At 30.3% G+C, this 18685-nt stretch overlaps 1 protein-coding gene across 3 annotated transcripts in view; it reads right to left on the bottom strand.

Annotated features, from left to right (window-relative positions):
* Positions 1-517: 517 nt before the first annotated feature.
* Positions 518-18685, bottom strand: part of LOC139502487 (dnaJ homolog subfamily C member 10-like) — a 380520-nt gene continuing 362352 nt past the window's right edge. For all 3 annotated transcript variants that reach the window (XM_071291969.1, XM_071291968.1, XM_071291970.1), the window contains exons 11-22: positions 16950-17069; positions 15630-15741; positions 14431-14573; positions 11458-11577; positions 10181-10282; positions 9505-9660; positions 8517-8659; positions 7696-7897; positions 7271-7402; positions 6684-6758; positions 1332-5201; positions 518-940 (exon numbers count right to left, since the gene is read on the bottom strand). In XM_071291969.1, the coding sequence (XP_071148070.1) occupies positions 5178-5201; positions 6684-6758; positions 7271-7402; positions 7696-7897; positions 8517-8659; positions 9505-9660; positions 10181-10282; positions 11458-11577; positions 14431-14573; positions 15630-15741; positions 16950-17069 (1329 nt within the window). In that variant the 3' untranslated portion in view covers positions 518-940; positions 1332-5177. The remainder of the gene's footprint in view (positions 941-1331; positions 5202-6683; positions 6759-7270; positions 7403-7695; positions 7898-8516; positions 8660-9504; positions 9661-10180; positions 10283-11457; positions 11578-14430; positions 14574-15629; positions 15742-16949; positions 17070-18685) is intronic.

Genomic DNA, 18685 nt, shown 5'->3' with positions numbered 1-18685 from the left:
AAAATTTTGTCCTGCATTTTTTTTTAGCTGTAATCTCTGTCCTGCCTTTTTATTTTTCACTCTGTTCGGTCCCTGCCTTTTTTTTTTTTTTTTAGTTTATCCTGACTTTTTTTACCTAAATTGTCGTCCTGACTTTTTTTTTTTTTGTAAGTGTCTCATCCTGCCTTTTTTTTTTTTACTCAAAACTCCTGTCCTGCCTATTTTTTTCAAATTTCATCCTAGCCCCCCCCCCCCCCCCCCCCCCCCCCCCCCCATAAAAATCAAAAAGGTAGCTCCCTAAAGATAAATGCACAAGATATCTGAATGTCAGTTCTTATTATTGCGATATCCACTTAGTCGCATTATTCACATAAAATAAAAATTTTGCAAATATTCCTGAATTTACAGTATTATATTCTGTAATCCAAAAGTGACGAGATAACTGAATCAGGCTTTTCTATTCTTACAAATGGTTTTATTAGGTTTTATTTTTAAAATCCTTTTTGTATCAGTAAGAGACATTATCAGTAAAACAGTAAATGATTGATTGGTTTTTAAAACATACATTGACAGATATTTCTCTTTGCATAATGTATACAGAACTTATTACCTTGGATTCCTCTTCAAGGTTACCAATTTTAATATATTGGGGAAAAATTTTGTGTGTTCATGGACATTTGATGATGTCATGGATTTAATGAAGTCTTGCACATAAGCTACAACCTATTTACACTTTACAAAACATTCAAACTTATGGTTTAATTATATTCAAGAAATCCATAAAAATTGGTATCCAATGAATAAAATTGAATCCACTAAATAATAAAATAATAAGTAGCTCTGCATAATGAGATGTACAACATGAAGGAAATGAAGGAAAGAACAGTTTGGATTGCCACTGGAATAAAACATAAAAGCAAAAGAAGAGAGATTCTCAATATGTTCTTCGGTTAAGGATGTACTTAGGTGAGGTTTTGAAATTTGTGTCAAATGTTCGGACTTCTTGGTGTTTTTCCATACAATACAATGTTAAATATTTTGCCCCATAACACCCATTATTTTTTCATACAAGACTTAACAGGACATGAAAGGTCATTTACCAAAATTTTAGACGATTCTTGATTTTCTTTCTTTTGTTTTTAGACCTAAATAATACCAATGCAGATATAAGGTAAAAGTCTGAGTCAGCCTTTTCCGCCATATTTTAAATCTCAAATATCTCGAAAAGGAGGTCCATGACCTATCAATATTTTTAGCTTATCTTTATCCTTAATTGATGCTCTACAAGCTTATAGTATCAATTTTAATTTCTTAATTTTTACCTAACCTCACCTAAGTACATCCTTAAAAACCAATTGTAACAACTTATATAGCCATACTCCTACCACCTTAATGACAGGGTATATTATGATTTGTACAACCTGTTTATCTTCAACAAAAAATATTACATTTTGTATTTAGACAATACCCAACAATCATTCACATAATAAATATTTAACATCATAGAGCATTTTTACTATGTGACAAATTAGAAATAAATATTCTTAAAGCTTTAAAAATATGGCAAGCATAAAATGCACTCAACACAGTAAAATGATTTAACAAATAAAATGTGTAATGCAAAGACTAAATGTCTGTCGAAATATCTGATACTGGCACAAGTTACAACTTTTAAAATGACTATATGACTAGAAAATTCTATATGTACTTCATTACTTCTACCCAATCATGTACAGTCTATGTAGACATATTGGATAGGGGACAGATTTTTATAATGATGGTGAAAAATGCATTGAAACATTCGAAAACTTTAATAAAACTGAACATTTGCTTGGAAACATGCATAGGTTTTCCCTATTTTCTTACTTTTTCCACTTCCATCCAAAAAATCTGCCCCTTATTCAATATGTTTGGAATAACTATGAAGTGGCTTTTTACAACTATACAACCATGTGATTAGATAATACTCTGATTCTAAGGTCTTCAGTTCATTTAAACTCTATTTAAGTATTTGCCATTTTATGAAATATTATTTATCATAATCTTTACAAAAAAAAAAATGAAAACAACATGTTTAAGATCTGAATGAGAATGTCCTTAAAAGTTAAATATGAAGCTGTTTCAGGTGAGCCAGATCAGGTGAAATCTTTACAAAATTATACAACCTTTTAAGTATAAAATAATTCAACAAAATAAATGTATTTAAATGTGCAATTACACTATCTACTTCCACCTGTATTTGAAAAAAAAATAATTTGCAACACAATTATTTTTAAATGATTTTTATTCAATCTGAATGGGAAATAAATCTCAATCAATTTAATCAACCAAATCATTATGACTTTCCAACTCAAGACTCAGTAATCAACAACTCTGGATTTGATGTTGCACAAATACTGTACTCTGAGTTATATGGCCGATGGTCCAAGTACAAACATCAATTGACACATTTGATGGAATATTACATTTAACATTTCTGTAAATGCTTCCAAAAAAAATTTATTGCAAAAAAGTTGCACATTTTTAAACTTATGGACGTGAACATTAATTACCTTTCTTGACTCATAATCAAATACTTCCGTACATTTACATGCATAACAGTTCTAAACAAATACCACAATTCATTGAAATTAATAATTAAGTACAAATAACATACTATGGATTCATTATTTTGTGGGGACAAATTTTCCTAGATTTAGAAAAACTTGCATTTCTTGGATATTTGTTTCGTGGTTTTGCTTTAGTTAGCATACATTTTTATTAATAACATGCAATTTGTTGTACATTAAAATACCTAGTTCTCATGTAACCACGAAAAATTAATATCTAACAAATAATAATGAATCCACAGTATTCAATATACACATGATTGCCTACATGTTAATTGGATTTCAAGTGCACATGAAACAACATTTAAGCTGAGTATAACGTGAGCTATGGACTCTTACCATAGGGACATATATTATATAAAAACACAAAGACGTGATACCCTGCTTCACTGATGAAATGGTTGATTTCAGTGGGACCAATTTTCATGGTGCTTCAGTTTGGATTTGGAAAGTTTAAGCATCAAGCTCTACCAAGGATAGTTATTCTAGAATCCTGTATTGTATATTTCAAGTTAAATAATAATGTGTTGTCTAATGTTGAAGTAAAAAAACTGTAATTATTTCTTCTTTAAAATACATGAAAATTGATATCCCACCTATATTAATGAATCTACATTATATATTCAACCCCACAACCAATCTTGATATTTAATTTCTAAGATGACGATCTACATCATATGATATTAATGCTGAATAAATGTCCTTTTACAATCTATAGACATACAAAACTTTAGGAATCCAAACATAATTTACAGCAATTCTTTTGTAAATTTTATATTACCACAGCAAACATTTAAAAATGTAATTCATTTACAGTTATATATCAATTGCTGATGATGATTTGTCAACATAGCCTTAATTATGATAACTAATCAATATCAATATGGAATGAATACCCTTATACTTAAAATTTAGGGCTAAACCATTAAAACAAATTTGGTAGGGTAGCAAGGGGTTTTATTTTTGGACATGGGTTTTGGGTCATTCAAGTTGTATGTCTTTTAAATGAATAAAAAATTACTCAATGTATATTGGTTGTAGAAGATTTTGAAATTCCTTTACTACCCTCTCATATCCATTTCTAATGGAATGACCCTTACCATAAAAGAGAACAAATTCATATTATATTGTTTAAATACAACCTTAAGGGTTTCGCGGGTATAAATCAATTTTTTTTTAAATATAGGACTTTGCTATTTTTTCCTATAAATAATTTAAGCTCACAATCTGCCTTCTAAAGAAGCATGCATTTTTGTTAAGGTACTTTTTTTCTGTTGAACTAATAGGAGAAAAAGAATTAGTATTGAAATAAAAAAAGAACTTAATTACAGACCGCTTAAATTTTACAATTGTTAAGTATAAGTACAGCTTATTTGAAAAAAATCATAAAAAATATAGGTCAACCTTAACTTACAATGTATACAAAATGTAAACTAGAAAATTGCATAAAAAGTAAAAATATAAGTAGGCAGTGAAATAAAAATATACCATATTTACACTCAAGGTCAATTAGTTCTTTTATCATACAATTTGCATATCTTTGAAGTTTATAAATTTTACAAACTTATGTGTACAAATGAAAATACCAGCACTGTGGTTTTTTCAGAAATTGAATAATATAAGGATTATCAAGATTCCTTCCAAGTAGTTAGTTCTATATGAGCTATTTAAAATAACAGGTACTGAAGCCGTAACCCGTCATATGTAATTCAGTTTAATATAAAATATGTAAATTACCCTGAAATAAACACTCAATCACATAGATCTAGGGAAAATTATATTAGAAATTAGATTAAAGTAAATTAAGAAATTAATGCAAGCATTTATCATACTTAATTTGAAATGACAAATTAAAATCTGAGATTAATTATTGCAATTTATTACATTGGTTGCAATGAATTACATTGATTTCCCAGTTAAATAAAAACCAACAATTTCGAATCATCTGACATCTTACAACAATAGGCATTGTCAAGACGTCGATAACTTTGGATCAAAACAAATTGTGGATGCGTAGAAGATATAGTTCTTTACATTTTCTACATAATTGTTGATTAAAAATTAAAAAAGTTATGTAATAAAAAGAAAAACTAATCAACAAATTCAAATATCAAAAAAATATTTAATTCATGACCAAAAAAAAACTGATAATTAACGTATTCATGAATTAATGTGTTGTTTGGTCACACGTTTAATATTTTTCTTTATTTGAATTCTTCAATTACTAATTCTATTATTCATAGAACATTGCAAACAAAAATATGTATCACATATATAAATCAGGGTAAACAGACAATTTTTTGCTGAATCAGTAAAATAGGAATAAAATATGTCATGCTCTTTCTTCAGCTGGATTTCAAAATCAGATAATCATAAAAAAAAATTAGGCTTGTCTTCCTTTATTCTGTTTTTTTTCTAAATGAAGCAGATCTTAATGGCCAAAGGAGCCTCATGAACTATTTTACAAGAGATACAACAAGATAAAAAAAGTACAATGCTTGGATAAATTAACATAAAGTTGAAATAAGGCACTGAGCATTATTCTTCTTCTTATTTTTCTTGTAACTTCTTTTCTATGTTCAAGCTTCATCACAATTCATCATGCTGCTGTTGCTGAAAAAATAAAAAAAGTCAAGTATTTTAAGGTGGTACCTAACACTACAGGGAGATAACTCTGTAAAATCAGCAGAATGTTTTAATTACTTTGTGTTCATAAGGGAATATTAAGCTTCTCAATGATCAAAGTCTGTGTTTGTCAAACTGCTATGTAACCAGTGTATTTTTTCTGATAAAACGGTTGGTTCAAATTTTTTGAAATTTTTTATATTTTTGTCAAAGGGTCAAAGTAAATACTTTGTCAAAATTTCAAGAAAATTAAACGAGCCAAATTAATTTTAGTTAAAGTGTTAGGTACCACCTTATTACACAAAAGAAGATTGTGGAAAACTTACAAAAATTGAAAAAAACAATAATAAACATATATTTAGGTCATTATATAACCTTCCATGCAAGTGTTAAAAGGAAAATAGGAGGCTTTTATAGCTGACCATATTGTATGGGTTTTTCTCATTGTTGAAGTTCATACAGTTGCCTAAAATTGCTTACATCCACTTCATTTGAACTTTGATGAATAGTTGTCTCATTGGCAATCATAACACATCTCCATAATTTCTATTGAAGCATAATTTGTCGCTGGGCTTCTAAAATGTTGTATATGACTTTTTTGGCTAAAATTACTTTTTGACACCAATGGTCTGGGTGGGAGGAAATCTTTGGTATTACAAAAAAGCATACAGTTAGACCAATCAAAATGTGTGAAATAAGACATATTACAAAATTGCCAATGTCAGTTGTTTGAAAAGTTTGCTTCCAAAATGTTGTATGAAAACTTGAAAATCGTTGTAGAATGGCTTTGGAAAAGAAAATTGTACATTTCTTTATTTCTGTGAAAATAATTTAAGTTCTTGGATAATCCAGAAATGTCAACGTTTTAATTTCACTGCTATTTACAAAAATGTTTGAGTTCACATACGACATTTTGGAAGCATGCATTTTGCCAAAATTTTCAAAGCCTGCTTGCGAGATATTTTTTTCTTGAAAAATTTGTAATTTACAACATTTTAGAAGTCCTGCGATGAATTATTTTGAGCAAAAGACAAAGAATTCTTCAGATAAATCAATTGTGGATTGTCCCCTTAATTTGCATTAAATTTAAAGTGAAAGTTTATAGTCTCCTGGTTTCTTGCTTCTGTTGAGAGTAACTGTTAACATGATAGTTCAATTTTGGGTCCTCACCTCCTTTTGCCTTTCAATGACATCCATTTCATGCAAAACAAATTAAAAAATTCAATTTTAAATTGCAGGATAAAAACAAATTCGTAAAGTGTAGAAAATATAATATTTATTTTTGTTGTTGCTTTAGTGCTAAGAAACATGAGAAAGGCTTGGCGAGCCCTAACTTTCTTTTTGTTTTAAAAGCATGTCAAATAAATGTTTCCAGAGCCCTGCTTTTCTCTGTTTCTGAAGCTAATGAAATAAATTCTGAATTTCACTACACTAGGTTTTATATATCTCCACCTATAATAAACAACTTACCTTTTGTACTTGACTTTTTAAGAAGTTTGTTATATATGTTGCATCTAAATTTTCTAAATCATGTCCATATGTATCCTACAAAAAAAATAAAGTTTAACTGACTTTTGGAAGTCTATAAATTGTTAATTACAAATGCTTTTTACATGCTCATTTTTACTTCTGAGGATTAGCAACTTATTTGGATCCTAAGAACTAAGATCTTTTCAGGGAATAGTTTCAAACCAAAATTTTCCCAAAACAGATAAAGTTTTACTGTTATTAATTGTTGTTTAAGGAGCTAGACCTAGGCTAAGGGAAATAACTCTTGAAATCATCAGTACCTTTGTGGAAACCATTTTCATAATAGATTCTCAACTTCTAGGTTACATGGACTGTTTCCAATCTGTTTTAAGGAAAACTTAAAATACATTGATAAAATTTGAATTTTACAAATGCAAAACTTTATCTAAGAGTTATCTCCTTGAACTAATGTATATTCCCTTAATGCTTAATGCCATTTCAGCAAGCTAGGATAAATCTGTGTCCAATAATATAAGATCAGTTGAAAGCACCAACTCACATCTACAACACAAGAAACTAGAACTTACCTGTGACATGCCTTCTTTACGTGCCCCTTTATAGAATTTAACTGTAGGATAAGCTCTGACACCAGCTTGATTACATAAGGCTTGTTCTTCATCACAGTTTACTGTTCCTGCCTTTACTAGACCATCTAGTTCCTAAAAAAAAACACCAAAAAAATAGAACATTGCTGTCACATCTATGTAAGCAAAGAGGAAAATAGCAGACCCACACACACATGCTATGACTTGAATAAAAAATTGTCTTAAAGGCAATCATATCACATCATTCTAATTCTATCTACAGAATCTGTATTTTAATGAGATTGGCATATGTAATAATTTTTGGCAGGAATCACTTCACGTTCTAAAAACAATGCTCCTTTAAATAAAAACAGAATTACAACTGACAAAGAAATTAGATTAAACTAAAAGATATCTTGCATATTTACCTCTGCAATTTTTACAAATTCTGGTTTAAACACTTGACAATGGCCGCACCATGGAGCATAATAGTCAATCACCCATGGTGTTTTACTATTTATAATATTATTGAAGAAATCTCTGTGTTTTATTTTCTTTACTTTAGATGGTAAAAATTCAAATGCCCAAGCTTGCAACGACTGAGCATCTCTATTCCAACCATTGTATGCACTGTAAAGAGAAAGATATAATGTTAGAAAATTTATCGAGGGGGTTGGAGGGGTCCTGATCCATAAATCCCGGGCTTAAAAACATGAAATCCTGAGGTTCTGAAATTAAAATAATCTAAATACCGACATCCCTAAATTAGAAAAAAGAATTCCCAGATACGTCTGATCCCGACGTCCCGAAAAAGGTCCTGCCCCCTCTTTATACTAATAATTTCACAAAAAACGGAAGAAAAGAAATCTGTTCAGAGTAATTGCCTCTCATATTCACTTTGATTTTAATGTTTTAAAGCTCCTCAGACTTCCCATGCTTGCATCAAGAAGTTGTGTCTAGCAACTGTATTTCTCTATCTTTGTCATTTCCATTTTGTATTAAAATAATATTAAAATTATTTTATTTGTATGAAAAGCTATGGACCAAGTCTGAGAACATATGGTTGTCATTGCATGGCAGTGGGGTAGAATTTACAATTGTTGCAAAAAACAATAGTAGTACATTAATTTTTATCTAAAGTAATATATGAGGAGCATATATTTTATTTCTTATGCAACACTGTGTGTAATGTTCCCTAGCTGTTTGCTATGAATAAAGAATTAAATTAAAAAATATTCTATCAACTTACAAAAAGCTGCCTGTTCCTGAGCCAGAAGAGTATAATCTAACAGTAGGATAGGAATGTACTTTGTTATTCTGACAGAACCATTGATTATTAGGATCAGCACAGTCGACCTGACCAACATATATATTCTTTGTTTCCTTGAACATCTGAAAAGGGAGAACTTGTTATCAGTTATTGTATATTAAATTTTTTAAGCTTGTTATCAGTTATTGTATATTAAATTTTCTAAGCGATACTATTCCAATAATTTGAAAGTATTTTTGAATTCCTTGTATTAGCTCTTCCAGGAAAGGGATATATGAGGGGTGGGACATTTCATTTCTATGTGAAATAGAATTGTATTTTCTTCAATCCCTTTAACCCACAAAAAACAAAAAATAAAATCCTGTGGTGTCAAAAAACTCCCATACATTTTCCCCAGGAATAGCCCAAAATGAATTCAGATGTTTTACTTTGTTACCAAAGTTTTTCAAATTCAATTTTTTTACTAGAAATTTGTTGTTTGTATGGAATTATTCACATAGAAATCAATTTCCAAGAAAGAAAACTCTTACAAAACAAAACAAAAAGTTTGACAAATATTTTTAAATAATTTAGTATTCATAAAAGATGGAATGATAATGTATAATCTAAGCTGGGTAGAAATAGACCTTATTTAAATGCACGCTTACATGGAGCAATCAACTCTACGAAATTATAAGATCAGTGTTGATCTGTTTAAAACAACACAATTTTCAAACAGTAACAGACTTGCTTTTAAATTTTTTTTTAAACCTGAAATAATTTAACAGATGTATTGATATTCATTTGTATAAGATTGGTTCCTATCCGACGCAGATCATAAATAAGATTTCCAAGTTGAGAAAAAAGATTTTTTGTGCCATTTAAAATGTGTGTTTGACCAAGTCCAGAAAATAATGAAATATTGCCTCTAGATGTAAAGCAAACAAAAATAAAAAGTTTCTATCAATTAATATAATCCATATATCACCTTAGCCAATCTCCTCCATTCAGGAGCTAGTTGTTGACAAGGTCCACACCAGTTAGCAAACCAATCTATCAGCCATATCTCATCAGGTTTCTTATTGACAACACGTTCTTCAAACATTGCTTCAGTTACTATAATTACAGGTGGATTTAAAGTATCCTGAAATAAAGCAATTAAAATTCATTACTTCCACATGAAAACATATAACAATATATTTGTCCACAAACTTATATTCAATTTCATTTATACATCACACAGTAATAAAATTAGAAAATACCCATAAAGAAAATACTTATGAAACCCTTTCCTCAATCCTCAGTTTCAAACTTGATATCCATTCTGTCATCAGTTACAACAAATTAAAATTTGAAAAGCTTTGGTTGAACAGTTCATGACTTAAAGCAAAGATATTACTGGATAGAATTTATTTCAAAAAGTTTTAAATGGATGATATCCTATTTTCATTTAATTTTAACTTGAAAGATATCTAACTTGGATAAACTACATTTCAATAAGTGAACAATTTGATAAGAAATGTACAAAAAATATATGAACAGCTAGTTTTGAATACAAAACATAAATTATTCACTTTGAAGATGTTTTTGGTTCATTCTTCTCCATTATAAAATCTTCTTGTTTTTTTTAAGAGTTCTGATTTAAGAAATTTTCTTCCACATACCTGTATAAACTCCAATATATGTTCTGCTGAATGATGTCCACTGTACTGATGAGGCTTTGTGCTATTGTACAGGATTGTAGTGGGGTATGATCTTATGTTATACTAAAATATAAAATACAGATTGTTTATGGTCAGCCATTATCAAAAAGAAAATGTTTTAACAATCTTTACTCATGTTACAGCACAATTGAAAAAAATTTCACTCACAATTTAAAATGATTTTTCATCAAAAATTGTCAGGTTTACTTTAATTGTTCCTTTTCAGAATCTGAATTAGTCTAATTAAAGAAACTTTACAATTTACACAATGTAGATATAATAAATTTTGAGATTAAAATTGGTAAATGGACTGTTAACAATGACTATTAAACATGCTTTTGAAATTAATTTCTGTATTGGTGAAAAATTGATAAATAAAATAAATAAACATGGACTTGTTAATTTTTCAGAATTTCAATACATGTTGAATTTTAGAATTGGCCCACATATCTGAGTTCCCAATGGTAACTAAATATGAAATTTATTCAAAAGAGCACCAAACTTTTATTTAAACTTGAAAGCAAATTCTTATTCATGAAATTGTAAAATTCAAATAAATATTTTTTGAGTTACTTCCCTTTAGCTGTAAATTGCATTAAGTTTGCATGCCTAAATACTATACAACAAATACTGGCCATAAAATAGTAGGTATGGCACATGAAAAGAACCATGTAAAATAATAAACAAGAGTGCCAATTAAGAGTATTAATCTATTAAAAGAATCAGATACAAATCAACAGAGAGCAGAAATCTAGTGAATATGAAGAAAAATGTTAAATAAGTTAAAACAATGATGCATTTTGAACAGATATATCATGTTAAGGAGGGGTATTTGCGAAAAATACCAGTCAAGAGAATGTTAAATTTCACGAGCCGTAAGGCGAGGGAAATTCATTCTCAAGACTGGTATTTTTCACAAATACCCCTCAATAACATGATATATCTGTTTAATTACACCGAATGTTAATGTACTAAAACGCATTGATGATCGTGACGTTACAAGCGTCCAGTCGGATAGAGTATTTTTTGGCAAATACCACGGCAGAGAGGGTAAAAAAGGCATATCCTTTTAGCAAATACCCCGGCGGCGTTAAAAATGAACGATATCCATTTGATAACAGTAAATTGGTGAAAAATACACTGGCTATTAACCAATCAAAACCCAGGATTCTTACATAAGGTGTAATTATATATCCAAATGACATATCTGAGTCCACAATCAATAAATACGAGTTTACCATTTGACAAAGTTGGTTATGTACAGTACAATCAACAGTGCCAAATCCAATATCATCCCCCTCATAATTCCTAGCAGCTTTTCTGAATTCTGGTAATAATCTCATGCAAGGAGGGCACCACTGTAAGATAAAACATTAACATGAGATTACAAAACAAGAGGCTCTCAAGAGCCTGAATCGCTCACCTTAATTCTTTTGGTTAAATCTCTCATCAATGATTATTTTGGCTTTTCAATTTATTTAAATGTTTTTTGGATCGTCCTATTTTCTTTAAAAGCCAAAAAAAATAATCATTTTCTCCTATGTTCTATTTTAGCCATAGGAGCTATGTTTCTTGACATACAAGGAAATAAAATATAAAATTTATACTAGATACTCTGAAACTCATTTAGCCTAAGTTTGGCTGAAATTGATACAGCAGTTTCAAAGGAGAAGATTTTTTATAGTAAGTCAACATGATGAACAAATTGTGAAAAAAGTCTTTAAAGGGCAATAACTCCTTAAGGGGTCAATTGACAATTTTGGTCAAATTGACTTAATTGAAGATCTTACTTTGCTGAACATTATTGCTGTTTACAGTTTATTTCTATCAATAATTATATTCAAGATAATAAACAAAAACAGCAAAATTTCCTTAAAATTATCAATTCAGGGGCAGCAACCCAACAACAGGTTGTCTGATTCATCTGAAAATTTCAGGGCAGATAGATCTTGACCTGATAAACAATATTACCCAACGTCAGATTTGCTCTAAATGCTTTGGTTTTTGAGTTATAAGCCAAAAACTGCATTTGACCCCTATGTTCTATTTTTAGCAATGGCGACCATGTTTGTTGATAGATCATAACTTCGGATATAATTTACAAACTAGATACCCTAAGGAACATTCAGTTAAAGTTTGGAAGTATTTGGCCCAGTAGTTTCAGAGGAGAAGATTTTTGTAAAAGATTACTAAGATTTACGAAAAATGGTTAAAAATTGACTATAAAGGGCAATAACTCCTAAAGGGGTCAACTGACCATTTCCGTCATGTTGACTTATTTGTAAATCTTATTTTGCTGAACATTATTGCTGTTTACAGTTTATCTCTATCTATAATAATATTCAAGATAATAACCAAAAACAGCAAAATTTCTTTAAAATTACCAATTCAGGGGCAGTAACCCAACAACAGGTTGTCTGATTCATCTGAAAATTTCAGGGCAGATAGATCTTGACCTGATAAACAATATTATCCCATGTCAGATTTGCTCTAAATGCTTTGGTTTTTGAGTTATAAGCCAAAAACTGCATTTGACCCCTATGTTCTATTTTTAGCAATGGCGACCATGTTTGTTGATAGATCACAACTTCGGATACAATTTACAAACTAGATACCCTAAGGAACATTCAGTTAAAGTTTGGAAGTATTTGGCCCAGTAGTTTCAGAGGAGAAGATTTTTGTAAAAGATTACTAAGATTTACGAAAAATGGTTAAAAATTGACTATAAAGGGCAATAACTCCTAAAGGGGTCAACTGACCATTTCCGTCATGTTGACTTATTTGTAAATCTTACTTTGCTGAACATTATTCCTGTTTACAGTTTATCTCTATCTATAATAATATTCAAGATAATAACCAAAAACAGCAAAATTTCCTTAAAATTACCAATTCAGGGGCAGCAACCCAACAACAGGTTGTCTGATTCATCTGAAAATTTCAGGGCAGATAGATCTTGACCTGATAAACAATATTACCCCATGTCAGATTTGCTCTAAATGCTTTGGTTTTTGAGTTATAAGCCAAAAACTGCATTTGACCCCTATGTTCTATTTTTAGCAATGGTGACCATGTTTGTTGATAGATCATAACTTCGGATACAATTTACAAACTAGATACCCTAAGGAACATTCAATTAAAGTTTGGAAGTATTTGGCCCAGTAGTTTCAGAGGAGAAGATTTTTGTAAAAGATTACTAAGATTTACGAAAAATGGTTAAAAATTGACTATAAAGGGCAATAACTCCTAAGGGGTTAACTGACCATTTTCGTCATGTTGACTTATTTGTAAATCTTACTTTGCTGAACATTATTGCTGTTTACAGTTTATCTCTATCTATAATAATATTCAAGATAATAACCAAAAACAGCAAAATTTCCTTAAAATTACCAATTCAGGGGCAGCAACCCAACAACGGGTTGTCTGATTCATCTGAAAATTTCAGGGCAGATAGATCTTGACCTGATAAACAATATTACCCCAGTCAGATTTGCTCTAAATGCTTTGGTTTTTGAGTTATAAGCCAAAAACTGCATTTGACCCCTATGTTCTATTTTTAGCAATATCGACCATGTTTGTTGATAGATCAAAACTTCGGATACAATTTATAAATTAGATACCCTAAGGAACATTCAGTTAAAGTTTGAAAGTATTTGGCCCAGTAGTTTCAGAGGAGAAGATTCTTGAAATAGTTTACGACGACAGACGACGGACGACGACGGACGCCAAGTGATGGCATAAGCTCACTTGTCCCTTAGGGACAGGTGAGCTAAAAAAGGTATTAATTCTTACAACTATGATTCTACTGTGACAGGCCTTGGATGGTATAAATAATAAATTGATAACACAAGTACAAAATTTGGTTCGATAACATAATGCATATCATTTTCAAATATTGTTAAAAAATTTCATCAATTCATAATTATATGAACTGGGTTAGTTTTCTAGTTTTCTAGAAAAACTATGAAAACTATGTTACTGCAGCAAAAATACAAATTTCAGGAAACAAGTTAAATATCATTACAATTACGTTTGTATTAATTGGAATTATAATTGCAATAAGTGCATCACTACCACCAATTAGTTCTAGAATTTTTATTTCCGATTTTAGAATTGTAGGGGTTTTAAGACATTCAACTGTCCACCATGACTTTTATCATGAGACAACGTGAATTTGAATCTCTGCATCTTAAGTACATTACACAAATACTTACTGGAGCAAAGAAATCAATGAACCACATAGACTGACTAGATGGTCCTACTCTCTGTGACTGAAAATCATCTAGTGTCAGGGACTCTAATTTAGTAGTCATACTGTCCTTAGCAAAAGCACTCACATCATGGGCTGTGGCTCTTCCTACAATAAGTAATTCAATACTAAATATAGACTAAACTTTTTCTTAGTTCATTCAGAGGCAAGCAAATGTGATGTCGTTATTTTTTTATCTTGGAAAAAAGTTACTTTAAGAAAATAGTCTATGGTAGAAATTCGATTACATCATTTTATTTAAACGGGTAAGTGATGATTCAGAGCTTAGACACAATCCATTTTAGAAGGTTGTATGTTGTCTTCTAAACATCTGTTATTTATGTTATTTGATTGTTATCTTGTTTGGTGTGTACCCCACATCTCCACATCTTCATGAATAAGATGTCATTTAAATCTCAATGAAATCTTTGTTTTCTGCATAATTCAGGGCTCACACTACTTCAGAATCATAGTGATTTCTCTTTTTGAAACTGCGCAGGAGAAGTGGTGAGATTTGAAAGAGAAGTGGTTGTTCACTTGCGGCATTACAATGTTTGGATTTTGGGAAAAGATTGCATATCTAACAGATTATAGCAGTATTTTCTTTTCATTGGATTTCTTTCCTGTAAGTTCACAAATTATTGCATATTTTTTTTTTTAAAGGAAATAATGTGACTGGATGCAATTCACAATGATCAGAACTTGCATTTTAATATAAGATGGATATATCTGTATGCAGATCTTCCTGAAATCACAATAATTAGATGTTTTTGTCCGTTCTCTGATAATTGCAATGATAAATGCACGCAATAATTTCTGAATTAACATATATTAAGAATGCACATATATAAAACAAATCAAGATGCAGAAAAGAGATTGGTTCATCTAATACTATACGCTGCAACGTTTAAAACATAAAGTTCAGCATACCATAATACAGCTCAAAACCACCAGTCTGCTTGTAAACAAAAGAAGGGAACTTCTCAAAACATAAAGTTGAGCATACCATAATACAGCTCAAAACCACCAGTCTGCTTGTAAACAACAAAAGAAGGGAACTTCTCAAAACATAAAGTTCAGCATACCATAATACAGCTCAAAACCACCAGTCTGCTTGTAAACAACAAAAGAAGGAAACTTCTCAAAACATAAAGTTAATCATACCATAATACAGCTCAAAACCACCAGTCTGCTTGTAAACAACAAAAGAAGGGAACTTCATAACATGCAGTTCATTGCATTCTGATCTTAACTTCTTGCAGTCTACTCTTCCAATCTGAAATATTTATCATTCATTGACATATTTTGCAACATTGAGAATTTCAAAATCAATCAGTTCGTTTCTTGTTAAATATTTGTTTTTGTTCATCATGTACCAAAGTTATATAATTAAGTACTGGTTCAGCAGCATGCTCAAATGTCCACTAAGTTTTAAGCTTATACCATTTACATGCTGGACCCTTAATAGATACAGAAATAAGAAAATGTGGTATGATTGCCAATGGACAACTTTATTTTCATGCTGTATAATTTCATAAATAAAATTGATTGTATCAGACAAAATAAAAACTTTAAAAAAATTATTGGAAAAGATGTAAGTAATGGAAAGCCTAAAAGTTCAGTACAACTACATATTTTAATGAACAAAGTCACAATTTTTAAATTCAAATTAAGACAAAAAAACTTTAAGCATACCTATAGATCACCTATAGTATGTCATGGCTAATTCTAACTGTTTTTCATACTTTTTTTTGTGATAGAAAACAAGTTTTATAGTCTGGTAATGAAGGAATGTATCAAAAATGTATCCATTAATAATATTCAAGGGGTACATTTTTTTTAAAGAATAATTTGGCTATGAATGGAACCCTAGTCAAAGATTGCTCACATGTACAATTACAATGAGATGAGAACTATATAGCACATATATATGGAAATACCTGACTTGCTACAAGTTTCAATTTAAAAATAGCATTTTTGATACAGCATGGAATTATATATCATTCATAAAAATTAACATCTTCCTTTTAAGTGAAAGAATTATTTAACTAATTTATTTTTATAAAAGTCGATAACGAAAAATCTCAAAACAAAAATCCAGGTTATGTTTATTTCAGCACTGTGTGAAGGTTGTCATGTTTGCAATGTAGTTAAAAAGAAGCTTTTTTTTTTGGCTTTGTGTTGAAAGCCTCACTACATTTATGAGATGATGAACAGCATTGAAAGCACTGTTTCATTTTTTTTGTGCTTTTGTTGTGCATGAACTGGTTTTGTGTCATGGATGCATGGATACTCCATTTCCTTTGTTTTTCTATTTCGTAGTGATTGGGACCAGAGTGAAGGAAATTATTGACATGCGGCAAGTTCTTTCTAAAAGTTATTCTACAAAAAAAAAAGCTATCAGGAAAATTGGAAGATTATTTCAAGGTAAAAGCATTCCAACACCAATATTTGTATTCTACAGTTGTTTCCCTTAGATGGTACCTTAATACCTTCCAGCATGGCTGGTAGTTTTCTGAATTCTATGTCCTGGCTACCGTCCCCTTCCACAAAATGTATCAACCAGGTATGATGTTGACCTGACTTCAGTCGGTTTATAATTTTCTGTAAAATAGAAAAAGAATTTTCTTTTAGAGAGATTTGTATCAATCTTACACATGTAGGGAAAGAGAAGATATACGTAAGGAATCCAGATGACAAAACTTATATGAAAAACAATGAAATAGCAAATAAATCTAATAGTGTAGATATTCATTGAACAAGGAGTCTGAAAGGACATATAATACATCATCTTTCAAATTTAGTCAATTCTATTTTTCCCTAGTAATATACTCAACTGAGGAAATAAATTGTATTGATTCACAACAAATTTTGACATAATAGCTAAATATGGAATAAAATATTGGTTTCTTTTTTTTTCATAATATGTTCAAATATTTGAATTCAAATTGCAGAATACTATCTATGGATGTTCCTGATATGGCTGGGTCCAAAGGTGCCATTTGGATGCATGAAGCTTTAATGTGTATACCCTTGTCAGTTGAACGGCAAACGATTTAATGGCTTCTAAGTTCAAGACATTGGTCACGTGATAAAAGGTCAGAGTTTACGATTTTTTTGAAAACGTGCATGCCTCGTGGTTTTTGGACTCGTATCGTCTTATTTAAACTCGTACATTAATAAAAACCAAAGTGTTCAATTCTAGATTGAATAAGCTTTCTTATTTTATATAATTATAATAAAAAAGTATTGTTAAAATGTTATAAATTCACGAGTGAAGTGAAACTTTTTTTCTGAAAATTTGCGTAGGTCCACGGAAAATCCGTAATAAATCCTTAAATAGGTTTGGTAACGTGTTGAGGGGTATAAAATATGAAGTAAAACCATTTTTTGCTCCTACTATTTCAATATCAGATCACAAAAACCCCGGATACGCAATTGTGTCAGTTTATTCGTGGCGAAGCGGAGATCAAAGGGAGATAACTCGGTACGCGCATCGTATGATATTGCAAGTTCACAACAGTAAATTTGAGTAAAGTTAATGATTGCAGATCTATTTCGACGAGTTCTTGAATACCTTTCAATATTCTATGGTCCTCTACTGTTGTAACATTAAAATAGCCATGGAAAGGTTGAATATGACATTTTTTTTCAAGTTCTTACAGGTTTTTGAACACTTCCATAGAAGACAATTACCTACATTTTATAACAGACTGACTTTTTCTTGACAAAATACTTGAACTTATTGTATATATATATTCTCAAACACCCTTTTGGTAGATAGAAGGATACAAGATGGGTTTATCAGTCATTTGTCAGAAGAACCTGTGTTACAATAGATGCAGAAGCAGAAGATTACATTTAAACAAAAATATGGAAAAAGGGAAATAGTCTTCAAAATTGTGAGCATTTAATACCATAGATTGAAAATAAAATCAATCTGCAGTGGCCAGAGGTATATGTACAATTTTTTTTTATTATAGCTGCTTTAAGATACAGTTGCAGATCTCAGGGAGTCTGGTGATTGGAACCTCATCTTTTTATGGAAGATTAATGCATTTGAATGGGATCATGCATATAGTTGGAACCACCTTTTTATCCTTGTTATTATGGTTGAGAATACCACCACTTATGTTTTAAATTTTCTGGATTCACCCTGAGATAAGAAACTACATAAGTTGTACAAGTTCTGTTGCTTGTCTTAATCTGACAAGAGAAAA

Source organism: Mytilus edulis, chromosome 14 (assembly GCF_963676685.1).
Source record: "Mytilus edulis chromosome 14, xbMytEdul2.2, whole genome shotgun sequence".
Taxonomy (NCBI): domain Eukaryota; kingdom Metazoa; phylum Mollusca; class Bivalvia; order Mytilida; family Mytilidae; genus Mytilus; species Mytilus edulis.
This window is presented reverse-complemented; position numbering and strand designations above follow the sequence as displayed.